Source organism: Balaenoptera acutorostrata, chromosome 9 (genome assembly GCF_949987535.1).
Source record: "Balaenoptera acutorostrata chromosome 9, mBalAcu1.1, whole genome shotgun sequence".
Classification (NCBI taxonomy): domain Eukaryota; kingdom Metazoa; phylum Chordata; class Mammalia; order Artiodactyla; family Balaenopteridae; genus Balaenoptera; species Balaenoptera acutorostrata.
The window spans coordinates 11,178,223-11,190,540 of NC_080072.1; the positions used below are offsets into that span (position 1 = coordinate 11,178,223).

At 38.7% G+C, this 12,318-nt stretch overlaps 1 protein-coding gene across 1 annotated transcript; it reads right to left on the reverse strand.

The window, feature by feature from the left end:
* Positions 1 to 1,021: 1,021 nt before the first annotated feature.
* On the reverse strand, positions 1,022 to 11,215 carry MS4A3 (membrane spanning 4-domains A3). Its single transcript, XM_057552494.1, is given in 3 exon segments — positions 1,022 to 1,108; positions 10,068 to 10,205; positions 11,063 to 11,215. Coding segments are annotated over 3 exon segments (378 nt in total).
* Between the last annotated feature and the right edge of the window lie 1,103 nt (positions 11,216 to 12,318).

The window sequence follows — 12,318 nt, forward strand, 5'->3', positions numbered from 1 at the left end:
AGAAGAGGGAGAACACCTAAACATGAACAAAAAATACTTTGAAAAGGTTATTAAAGAACTTCCCTTTTATTTTTTAATTTTTTTTAAACAAATTATTTGTACTGGTTCTTTTTGTTTGTTTTATTTATTTATTATTTATTTTTGGCTGTGTTGGGTCTTCGTTTCTGTGCGAGGGCTTTCTCTAGTTGCGGAGAGCGGGGGCCACTCTTCATCGCGATGCGCGGGCCTCTCACTATCGCGGCCTCTCTTGTTGCGGAGCACAGGCTCCAGACGCGCAGGCTCAGTAGTTGTGGCTCACGGGCCTAGTTGCTCCGCGGCATGTGGGATCTTCCCAGACCAGGGCTCGAACCCGTGTCTCCTGCATTGGCAGGCAGATTCTCAACCACTGCGCCACCAGGGAAGCCCAAGAACTTCCCTTTTAAAATACCATACTCAAATAAATTCAAAAGTGAAGCCGTTCAAAACTTCAATGAGTTGCTATTTGAAAATCCCAGACCACGCAGAAAATTGTAAATCTTTCGTTAGTTTCATTATGCAAGATGTGAATAAAATTTTTAAAAAATGTAATCTCTCTGGGGAATGTAACAGTAGTAGTACATAATAATAACATAATATGCAGTTTTAATTGCTTATCAAATATTAATTTATGTAATCCTTACACCAACCCTGTAAGACTAATGCTACCACTATCCTCATTTCAGTGATGAGAAAATTGAAACACAACGATGTTATCTAATTTGTCCCTTCATTACAGGGCTACTAAGTGGCAGAGCCAAGATTCAAGTCAAGGCAGCATGATACCTGATGCATATTTTCTTCACATTTTAGATTGTCAAAATATTTTATAATTACACATAATTTTTAAAAAATTTATTTTATTTATTTATTTTTGGCTGCATTGGGTCTTCGTTGCTGTGCGCGGGCTTTCTCTAAGTTTTAAAGGCATACACTTGAGGAGGTGTCTTTGTAAATGCACAAGTCCTGTGGCTGAGAAGACTGACAATCCTTGAGTAATGGGTCATTAGCGAATAAATTCATTTGGGAGAAAAACAAGCCCAACTAGTGCAATAGTAGCACTGGCAATGTTCATCCCAAAATTGCTTTCCATCTAAAAAAGAAACAGAAATTTCAATTAATATAGGCAGCACATACTTCATTCCTTTGGCTGCAGTCATTTAAATAAATAGCCACTGAAAGTGGTTTACACACCCAGCTATAACCTAGGTAGGTCCTGGAAAAACATCAGTAAACAAAGGTTCCCCACCCTCATGGAGCTGACATTCTAGTAGCAAAGACAAAGAAAACAATTATGCATACTAACAGATAAATTATATAGCATTTTTTAAAAGTGATTAAGTGCTATGGGATAATAGAGGGAAGTAAGGAGGACCTGGAAATCGAGAGAGAGGAGTGGAGTTTGTGATGTTAAATAGGAATGACCCCTGGGGAGAGGCGTTAACGAACTGAGGGAGTTAGTCCCCCAGGATATCTGGGGGGCATGTCCTTGCAGTCAGTTCAAAGGCCTGAGGCCAGAGTGTTCCAGGTATGGTCCAGGGAAGCAAGGGGGTAGGGTGTTGGAGGGGAGTGACCAAAGCAAACAACATTAGAAAATGAAGGTGGAAGGTGAACAGAGGGCCAGATCACATAAGGCCCACAGGTCACACAACAGACTTTTGTTCTTACGCCAAGGAAAAGATAGCGCCACTAGAGGATTTTGAGCAAAGTGGCAACACAATTTGATTTCTATTTTAAAGGGAACACTGATATCTCAAGCGAGTCTAGTTAGAGAGGGCCGAGGGTAGAAGCGAGGAGCCCAATTAAGAGAGATGGTGGAGATTAGATGAGGTGTTATCAGTAGAAAGATGAGAAAATGTCAAACTCAGATATACCTTGAACGTAGGGCCAACAGGATTGGCTGACAAACTGGATTCAAGATTGTCAAAGAAAGAAGAACCTAAGCCAATTCTAAGGTTTGAGACCTGGCAATGTGGAAGGATGGGGTTCCCATCAGCTGACATGAGGAGGACAGTGGATGGAGATGGTTTGAGGAGGAAGATTAGGGGTTGAGTTTTGAACTTTTTAGGACTCTAAGCAATTAGGTGTGCCAGTCTGATGTTCAGCAGAGTGATGTAGGCTGGAAGTGTTTACTTCAGGGTTGTGGGCATATAGATGCCAATCACAGCCATGAGAATGGATGACATCACCAGAGGAGTGAAGAGAGTAGGTGACAAAGAACGGAGCTCTGGGGTGCCCCAACATTAAAGTGTTGGAGAGAAGAAAAGGATCTAGGAAAGGAGATTGAGAAGGAGGAAAGAAGAAGACAGGAGGAAAAGCGGCCAATCAAGTTGTCCTGGAATCCAAGTGAAGAAATTATTGGAAGGAGGAGCTAGAGACCAGTGCTGCTAATGGGTCAATTAGATGAAGTCTGAGACTTGAGCTCTGTTACCAACGTGGAAGTGTTCAGTGATCTTAAAGGGAGCAGTTACAGAAGTGTGATGGGGAAGAAAATGAAGCCTTATTGCAGTGGGTTTAGTTGAAACTGGGTAGATAGGAATTGGAGACAGAGTGTAGAGCATTCCTTTAAGGAGTTTAGTTAGCTACAGGAGGGAAAATGAGTTGTGACTGTAGCTTGCAGCAGAAAATAAGGTCAAGATTTTTTTTTTCTTAGCAGTTATTGGATGCTTATGGGCTGATTAAAAAGATCTAGTAGGAAGAGAATTGGAGTGATGCACTTACATGGAGAAAAAGAAACAGAATCTAGTATTCCAGAATGGGTGCTGGTTTGAAGAAAATCATAGAGGAATCACCTACGGTAAGAGGTTAGAATGAAAAAAATATATCAGTACAGATCTGGCCCATGAAGTAGTTATAGTGGGGGTCTGAAATATCTCTTCCAATGGCTTGAGTTTCTCAGAATAGGAAGCAAGGGAATCAACAGAGACTAGAGATGAGAAAAAGGCATTGGCATTTGAGGATATAGTATAAATGTGAATGGGCTAGAAAAGTAGTATAAATGGGCAGGTGGTTGAGTGGGAACACATAATAGAGACTTACTAAGTGTTTAATGAGCACTAAAAATATAGACTATTTAGCTTTCAGCTGTGAAACTAATGGCGGGAGAGTGTCCCCTCAAAATAATTAGAATTAGTTAAATTTAAGAACACACAAATATCAAAAAGCCTTTTTCTAAGCTTCAGATTCATCAAATAGTCGTAGTAATCATCCCAGTAATCATATTCACAATCTATATGATTTTCTGACGATCTACCACCTGAATGCCTTAAGAAAAGAAAATTAATTTTCTTTTCACCAACCTCAACTCTCTTACTGTTAATGGATGATTTATTTCTACTCCTATGACCATGAAAAAAGAAGAAGAACTTCCACTTACCAGTGTTTTTATGGGTTTTTTTCCCAACTACGACAGATAAGATTCCTGAAACAATAAACTGCTTGAAAATAGGAAGTGAAGCAGATAAAGGAATATTAAGTCTCAACCATCTTTTCTTGATCTTTCCTTGGTTAGCAGATATCTAGTGGTACTTGTACAAAACTTCCTTTTCAAATTCACATTCTAGAACACAAAATTATACTTGATTTTGCTCATCATTTTGTACAAATAAAATTTTAAATGAGTTTAAGTTTTGAATAAATGTATAAGATTTTCATTTTGTTTTCTTCCTGGCCTTTTACAGGTTTATATGGGTGTGCATACTTTATCATATAATAAATACACATATTCAATGTAATATAATTATCTTTATGCTTATGTTTATATTAAATGTAAATAATATTTATTTACATACATATGCATATTTAATATCATTCTCATATTCTCACCCAAGCTCCAGATATGGGTTTGATTTATTGGACTAGGTGTTCTAAAAGACATTTTATACATCTAAGTATCTCTAGGGTAAAACTGCTTTTTTTTTAATTTTTTAATTTAATTTTATTTATTTTTTTAAACAGCAGGTTCTTATTAGTCATCAATTTTATACACATCAGTGTATACATGTCAATCCCAATCACCCAATTCATCACACCACCCCCCCACCCCGCCACTTTTCCCCCTTGGTGTCCATACATTAGTTCTCTACATCTGTGTCTCACTTTCTGCCCTGCAAACCGGTTCATCTGTACCATTTTTCTAGGTTCCACATATATGCGTTAATATACAATATTTGTTTTTCTCTTTCTGACTTACTTCACTCTGTATGACAGTCTCTAGATCCATCCACATCTAACAAATGACCCAATTTCGTTCCTTTTTATGGCTGAGTAATATTCCATTGTATATATGTACCACAACTTCTTTATCCATTCATCTGTCGATGGGCATGTAGGGTGCTTCCATGACCTGGCTTGTAAATAGTGCTGCAATGGACATTGGGGTGCATGTGTCTTTTTGAATTATGGTTTTCTCTGGGTATATGCCCAGTAGTGGGATTGCTGGATCAGATGGTAACTTTATTTTCAGTTTTTTAAGGAACCTCCATACTGTTCTGCATAGTGGCTGTATCAATTGACATTCCCACCAACAGTGCAAGAGGGTTCCCTTTTCTCCACACCCTCTCCAGCATTTGTTGTTTGTAGATTTTCTGATGACACCCATTCTAACTGCTGTAAGGTGGTACCTCATTGTAGTTTTGATTTGTATTTCTCTAATAATTAGTGATGTTGAGCAGATTTTCATGTGCTTCTTGGCCATCTGTATGTCTTCTTTGGAGAAATGTCTATTTAGGTCTTCTGCCCATTTTTGGATTGGGGTGTTTGTTTCTTTAATATTGAGCTGAATGAGCTGTTTATATATTTTCAGATTAATCCTTTGTCCGTTGATTCATTTGCAAATATTTTCTCCCATTCTGAGGGCTGTCTTTTCGTCTTGTTTATGGTTTCCTTTGCTGTGCAAAAGCTTTGAAGTTTCATTAGGTCCCATTTGTTTATTTTTGTTTTTATTTCCATTACTCTAGGAGGTGGATCAAAAAAGATCTTGCTGTGATTTATGTCAAAGAGTGTTCTTCCTATGTTTTCCTCTAAGAGTTTTATAGTGTCCAGTCTTACGTTTAGGTCTCTAATGCATTTTGAGTTTATTTTTGTGTATGGTGTTAGGGAGTGTTCTAATTTCATTCTTTTACATGTAGCTGTCCAGTTTTCCCAGCACCACTTGCTGAAGAGACAGTCTTTTCTCCATTGTATATCCTGGCCTCCTTTGTCATAGATTAGTTGACCATATGTGCGTGGGTTTATCTCTGGGCTTTCTATCTTGTTCAATTGATCTATGCTTCTGTTTTGGTGCCAGTACCATATTGTCTTGATTACTGTAGCTTTGTAGTATAGTCTGAAGTCAGGGAGTCTGATTCCTCCAACTCCGTTTTTTTCCCTCAAGACTGCTTTGGCTATTCAGGGTTTTTTGTGTCTCCATACAAATTTTAAGATTTTTTGTTCTAGTTCCATAAAAAATGCTATTGGTAATTTGATAGGGATTGCATTGAATCTGTAGATTGCTTTAGGTAGTATAGTCATGTTCACAATATTGATTCTTCCAATCCAAGAACATGGTATATCTCTCCATCTGTTGGCATCATCTTTAATTTCTTTCAGCAGTGTCTTACAGTTTTCTGCATACAGGTCTTTTGTCTCCCTAGGTAGGTTTATTCCTAGGTATTTTATTCTTTTTGTTGCAATGGTAAATGGGAGTGTTTCCTTAATTTCTCTTTCAGATTTTTCATCATTAGTGTATAGGAATGCAAGAGATTTCTGTGCATTAATTTTGTATCCTACAACTTGACCAAATTCATTGATTAGCTCTACTAGTTTTCTGGTGACATCTTTAGGATTCTCTATGTATAGTATCATGTCATCTGCAAACAGTGACAGTTTTACTTCTTCTTTTCTGATTTGGATTCCTTTTATTTCTTTTTCTTCTCTGATTGCCGTGGCTAGGACTTCCAAAACTATGTTGAATAATAGTGGTGAGAGTGGACATCCTTGTCTTGTTCCTGATCTTAGAGGAAATGCTTTCAGTTTTTCACCATTGAGAATGACGTTTGCTGTGGGTTTGTCGTATATGGCCTTTATTATGTTGAGGTAGGTTCCCTCTATGCCCACTTTCTGGAGAGTTTTGATCATAAATGGGTGTTGAATTTTGTCAATAGCTTTTTCTGCATCTATTGAGATGATCATATGGTTTTTCTTCTTCAATTTCTTAATATGGTGTATCACATTGATTGATTTGCATATATTGAAGAATCCTTGCATCCCCGGGATAAATCCCACTTGATCATAGTGTATGATCCTTTTAATGTGTTGTTGGATTCTGCTTGCTAGTATTTTGTTGAGGATTTTTGCATCTATATTCATCAGTGATATTGGTCTGTAATTTTCTTTTTTTGTAGTATCTTTGTCTTGTTTTGGTATCAGGGTGATGGTGGCCTCATAGAATGAGTTTGGGAGTGTTCCTTCCTCTGCAATCTTTTGGAAGAGTTTGAGAAGGATGGGTGTTAGCTCTTCTCTAACTGTTTGATAGAATTCACCTGTGAAGCCATCTGGTCCTGGACTTTTGTTTGTTGGAAGATTTTTAATCACAGTTTCAATTTCATTACTTGTGATTGGCCTGTTCATATTTTCTATTTCTTCCTGGTTCAGTCTTGGAGGGTTATACCTTTCTAAGAATTTGTCCATTTCTTCCAGGTTGTCCATTTTATTGGCATAGAGTTGCTTGTAGTAGTCTCTTAGGACGCTTTGTATTTCTGTGGTGTCTGTTGTAACTTCTCCTTTTTCATTTCTAATTTTATTGATTTGAGTCCTCTCCCTCTTTTTCTTGATGCGTCTGGCTAATGGCTTATCAATTTTGTTTATCTTCTTAAAGAACCAGCTTTTAGTTTTATTGATCTTTATTATTGTTTTCTTTGTTTCTATTTCATTTATTTCTGCCCTGATGTTTATGATTTCTTTCCTTCTGCTAACTTTGGGTTTTGTTTGTTCTTCTTTCTCTAGTTCCTTTAGGTGTAAGGTTAGATTGTTTATTCGAGATTTTTCTTGTTTCTTGAGGTAGGCTTGTATAGCTATAAGCTTCTCTCTTAGAACTGCTTTTGCTGCATCCCATTGGTTTTGGATCTTCGTGTTTTCATTGTCATTTGTCTCTAGGTATTTTTTGATTTCCTCTTTGATTTCTTCAGTGATCTCTTGGTTATTTAGTAACTTATTGTTTAGCCTCCATGTGTTTGTGTTTTATACGTCTTTTCCCCTGTAATTCATTTCTAATCTCATAGAGTTGTGGTCAGAAAAGATGCTTGATATAATTTCAATTTTCTTAAATTTATTGAGGCTTGATTTGTGACCCAAGATGTGATCTATCCTGAAGAATGTTCCATGCACACGTGAGAAGAAAGTGTAATCTGCTGGTTTTGGATGGAATGTCCTATAAATATCAATTAAATCTATCTGGTCTATTGTGTCATTTAAAGCTTCTGTTTCATTATTTATTTTCATTTTGGATGATCTGTCCATTGGTGTAAGTGAGGTGTTAAAGTCCCCCACTATTACTGTGTTACTGTCGATTCCTTTTTTATAGCTGTTAGCATTTGCCTTATGTATTGAGGTGCTCCTATGTTAGGTGCATATATATTTATAATTGTTATATCTTCTTCTTGGATTGATCCCTTGATCATTATGTAGTGTCCTCTTTGTCTCTTGTAACATTCTTTATTTTAAAGTCTATTTTATCTGTTAGGAATATAGCTACTCCAGCTTTCTTTTGATTTCCATTTGCATGGAATATCTTTTTCCATCCCCTCGCTTTCAGTCTGTATGTGTCCCTAGGTCTGAAGTGGGTCTCTTGTAGACAGCATATACATGGGTCTTGTTTCTGTATCCATTCAGCGAGCCAGTGTCTTTTGTCTGGAGCATTTAATCCATTGACATTTAAGGTAATTATCGATATGTATGTTCCTGTGACCGTTTTCTTAATTGTTTTGGGTTTGTTTTTGTAGGTCCTTTTCTTCTCTTGTGTTTCCCACTTAGAGAAGTTCCTTTAGCGTTTGTTGTAGAGCTGGTTTGATGGTGCTGAATTCTCTTAGCTTTTGCTTGTCTGTAAAGCTTTTGATTTCTCCATCGAATCTGAATGAGATCCTTGCTGGGTTAGAGTAATCTTGGTTGTAGGTTCTTCCCTTTCATCACTTTAAGTATATCATGCCACTCCCTTCTGGCTTGTAGAGTTTCTGCTGAGAAGTCAGCTGTTAACCTTATGGGAGTTCCCTTATATGTTATTTGTCGTTTTTCCCTTGCTGCTTTCCATAATTTTTCTTTGTCTTTAATTTTTGCCAATTTGATTACTATGTGTCTCGGCGTGTTTCTCCTTGGGTTTAGCCTGTATGGGACTCACTGCGCTTCCTGGACTTGGGTGGCTATTTCCTTTCCCATGTTAGGGAAATTTTCGACTATAATCTCTTCAAATATTTTCTCAGGTCCTTTCTCTCTCTCTTCTTCTGGGACCCCTATAATGCGAATGTTGTTGCGTTTTATGTTGTCCCAGATATCTCTTAGGCTGTCTTCATTTCTTTTCATTCTTTTTCTTTATTCTGTTCTGCAGCCGTGGATTCCACCATTCTGTCTTCCAGGTCACTTATCTGTTCTTCTGCATCAGTTATTCTGCCATTGATTCCTTCTAGTGTAGTTTTCATTTCAGTTATTGTATTGTTCATCTCTGTTTGTTTGTTCTTTAATTCTTCTAGGTCTTTGTTCAACATTTCTTGCATCTTCTCGATCTTTGCGTCCATTCGTGTTCCGAGGTCCTGGATCACCTTCACTATCATTATTCTGAATTCTTTTTCTGGAAGGTTGCCTATCTCCACTTCATTTAGTTGTTTTTCTGGGGTTTTATCTTCTTCCTTCATCTGGTACATAGCCCTCTGTCTTTTCATCTTGTCTATCTTTCTGTGAATGTGGATTTTGTTCCACAGGCTGCAGGATTGTAGTTCTTCTTGCTTCTGCTGTCTGCCCTCTGGTGGATGCAGCTATCTAAGAGGTTTGTGCAAGTTTCCTGATGGGAGGGACTGGTGGTGGGTAGAGTTGACTGTTGCTCTGGTGGGCAGAGCTCAGTAAAACTTTAATCCACTTGACTGCTCATGGGTGGGGCTGGGTTCCCTCCCTGTTGGTTGTTTGGCCCGAGGCAACCCAACACTGGAGCCTACCTGGGCTCTTTGGTGGGGCTAATGGTGGACTCTGGGAGGGCTCACGCCAAGGAGTACTTCCCGGAACTTCTGCTGCCAGTGTCCTTGTCCCACGGTGAGCCACAGCCACCCCCTGCCTCCGCAGGAGACCCTCCAACACTAGCAGGTAGGTCTGGTTCAGTCTCCCCTGGGGTCACTGCTCCTTCCCCTGGGTTCCAATGCACACACTGCTTTGTTTGTGCCCTCCAAGAGTGGAGTCTCTCTTTCCCCCAGTCCTGTCAAAGTCCTGCAATCAAATCCCAGTAGCCTTCAAAGTCTGATTTTCTAGGAATTCCTCCTCCCGTTGCTGGACCCCCAGGTTCAGAAGCCTGATATGGGGCTCAGAACCTTCACTCCAGTGGGTGGACTTCTGTGGTATAAGTGTTCTCCAGTCTGTGAGTCACCCACCCAGCAGTTATGGGATTTGATTTTACTGTGATTGCGCCCCTCCTACTGTCTCATTGTGGCTTCTCCTTTCTCTTTGGATGTGGGGTATCTTTTTTGGTGAGTTCCAGTGTCCTCCTGTCGATGATTGTCCAGCAGCTAGTTGTGATTCTGGTGTTCTCGCAAGAGGGAATGGGAGCACGTCCTTCTTGTCCGCCATCTTGGTTCAGTATCCATATCCACTAATTTTTAAATTATTTTGACCTGCTATTAGTTCCATGACTCAATTTTGATAAATGGAATTCTCTACATGTTCATGGCTCTCTCAAAACTTCATTCTATTTTTTAATTCATAAGTCTCGTAATCGTTTACCAAGCCACTCCTAAAATTTGAGGGAAAAGTTGCCAAAATACATTTCTAACAGTGGTATACAAGAAATTATCTATGGTCAGTGAAATTTGAATACTCACAGATATAGTGCTCCGTATCTGATAGCCTGTATAAACTATCAAGAAAAATATGTAATTGGATGGATGGGGCAAGTTTTGTAAGGAACCCATAAAAACACCCAGAGACAGAATTATTGCTCCATTCAGGATCTGGATAGCCTGTAAGAAGCGAAAAAAGAGGAAGCATAAATGGTCAGATACTAGTGTACATTGAGAAGAGACCATTTTATTTATTCATTTATTTTTCTTTGCCTTTATGGTTCTATTACAGGATATTGAATATAGTTCCCTGTGTTATACAGTGGAACCTTGTTGTTTATCCATTCTATATATAATAGTTTGCATCTGCTAATCCCAAACTCCCAACCCAACCCTCCCCTACTCCCGTCCCCTTTGGCAACCACAAATCTGTTCTCTCTGTCTGTGAGTCTGTTCCTCTTTCGTAGATAAGTTCATTTGTGTCATGTTTTAGATTCTACATATAAGTGATATCATATGGTATTTGGAGAAGAGATCATTTTAATTTTCCTCAGAAAGGAGATATCAGTGCTTGAAATGGTCAGAAAAATGAAGCCTAAATTAACTGGGCAAAAGCCTACTCTGGGAGGTTTCTGTTCCCTGTGATTCCCACCGATTCCAGTGGCAACATTTCATCCTCCCCTTTCCCCCTACTTCTGCTCATTCTCACAAACTCCTTTCAGAAAGTGGCAGAAGAGTGAAGGAGATACGGCTGATAACGTAGACTGGGTGGAACTGTCTTCCCAGCATACTTTAGGGCCATAATATGATGAAGACCATTCTCCAGTGTTGATAGGATGTCTCCCACCATGAGATTGTGCCTCTGCATTTCTACTCCTCAGGTCTAAAATATGCCCCGGTCTTTTCTTAAAGGAACAACATTATTGATTCAGTGATGAGTAACTCAGAAATTCCCCCTTATGGACATAAACAAGGTTTTCCACATGATATTTATTTTCTTCCATCTTAAGCCAATTTTTTAACTGAGGCTGACTTACCCCAAGGGCTTGTAGTTCCTCTTGGTAGTTTTATGATCAATTAATGGGCCAGTAGGCAGAATTATTCACCACCTCTGGTTCCACCTGGCTTCCTGGGACACCACCTAACGAGGCTGCCCCCGGCTCTGCACTATCAACTTCTTGGGAGGCCATGTGGGGTTGTTGATGGCTGTCATAGAAAAGAAATCCAAGATTTTGATGTTTTCCCTTTTACTACTAACTAATAATGTTTTTTGAGTGCAACAAAAGGGTTGCATTTTGTCTATACATCAAAATGACTCTCCACCAATGGGGCAGAGGTGCAGAGTTTTTACACTGTTCAATTCCATTTTATCTTGGAGTAGCAGGCATCATCAGATCATTATAATAGGCCAGGGCATGGCGCTTAACTTTGGAACAGTAAAAAGCCATTCCTTTTTCATTTTTACATGCATGGATATATTATGTAGTCCCTGCCTCTCTTCAATCCTGGACATCCACATATATGGTTTCACTGAGCAGTGATCTCTTATGTGAGGAAGATAGCTTTAGTCACATTCTAGTAATAATAACAGGTATCATTTATTGAATACTCACTCACTGCTATGTGCCAAGCACTGTCTAGTTTCTGTGACTATATTAACATATTTAATCCCTCCAACAACTTTATATCACAATATTATTATTCCCATTTTAAAAATGAGAAAATTGAGGCATGGACAGCTTGAGCAACTTTCCCAAACTTATACAGCTCGTGAGTTCAGATTCTACTTGAGACATCTTCTTTAAGGTCCAACATTTTTTAAGTCATTATATTATATAGTACTATATGGAAGATACCTTTCTGGATAGCAATACAGCACAATGGAAAAAGTTTAAGAACCGTGGAGGAGCCAGTTGCAAATCCAAATCTGACCAGTTACTAGTTGTATGACCTAGTAGTGGGGATCTCAGTTTTCACATCTGTAAAATGGAAATAATTTTAATTTCATATTAACGTTGCAAAGTCCAGGCTCAAAAATTATCCCTTGGGAAATAGGTATATATTTTAGATAGAATATCTAATATGCTAAAATGTATGTAATGTGGGGAACATTGCTCTTTCATCATCAGAGAATTACTTGGTTCTATCTCCAGCTTCTTTCCTCACCACTCCCTAGCTCAAAGCTCAGTCCAGCCTTTTCTTTCTTTCAATCCTCCCAAACTCTCAAAAGTCTTGAACCTTCATCAGTACTATTCCCATCTCCCTGAAACACATTTCCCCTCAAGCTCCACCT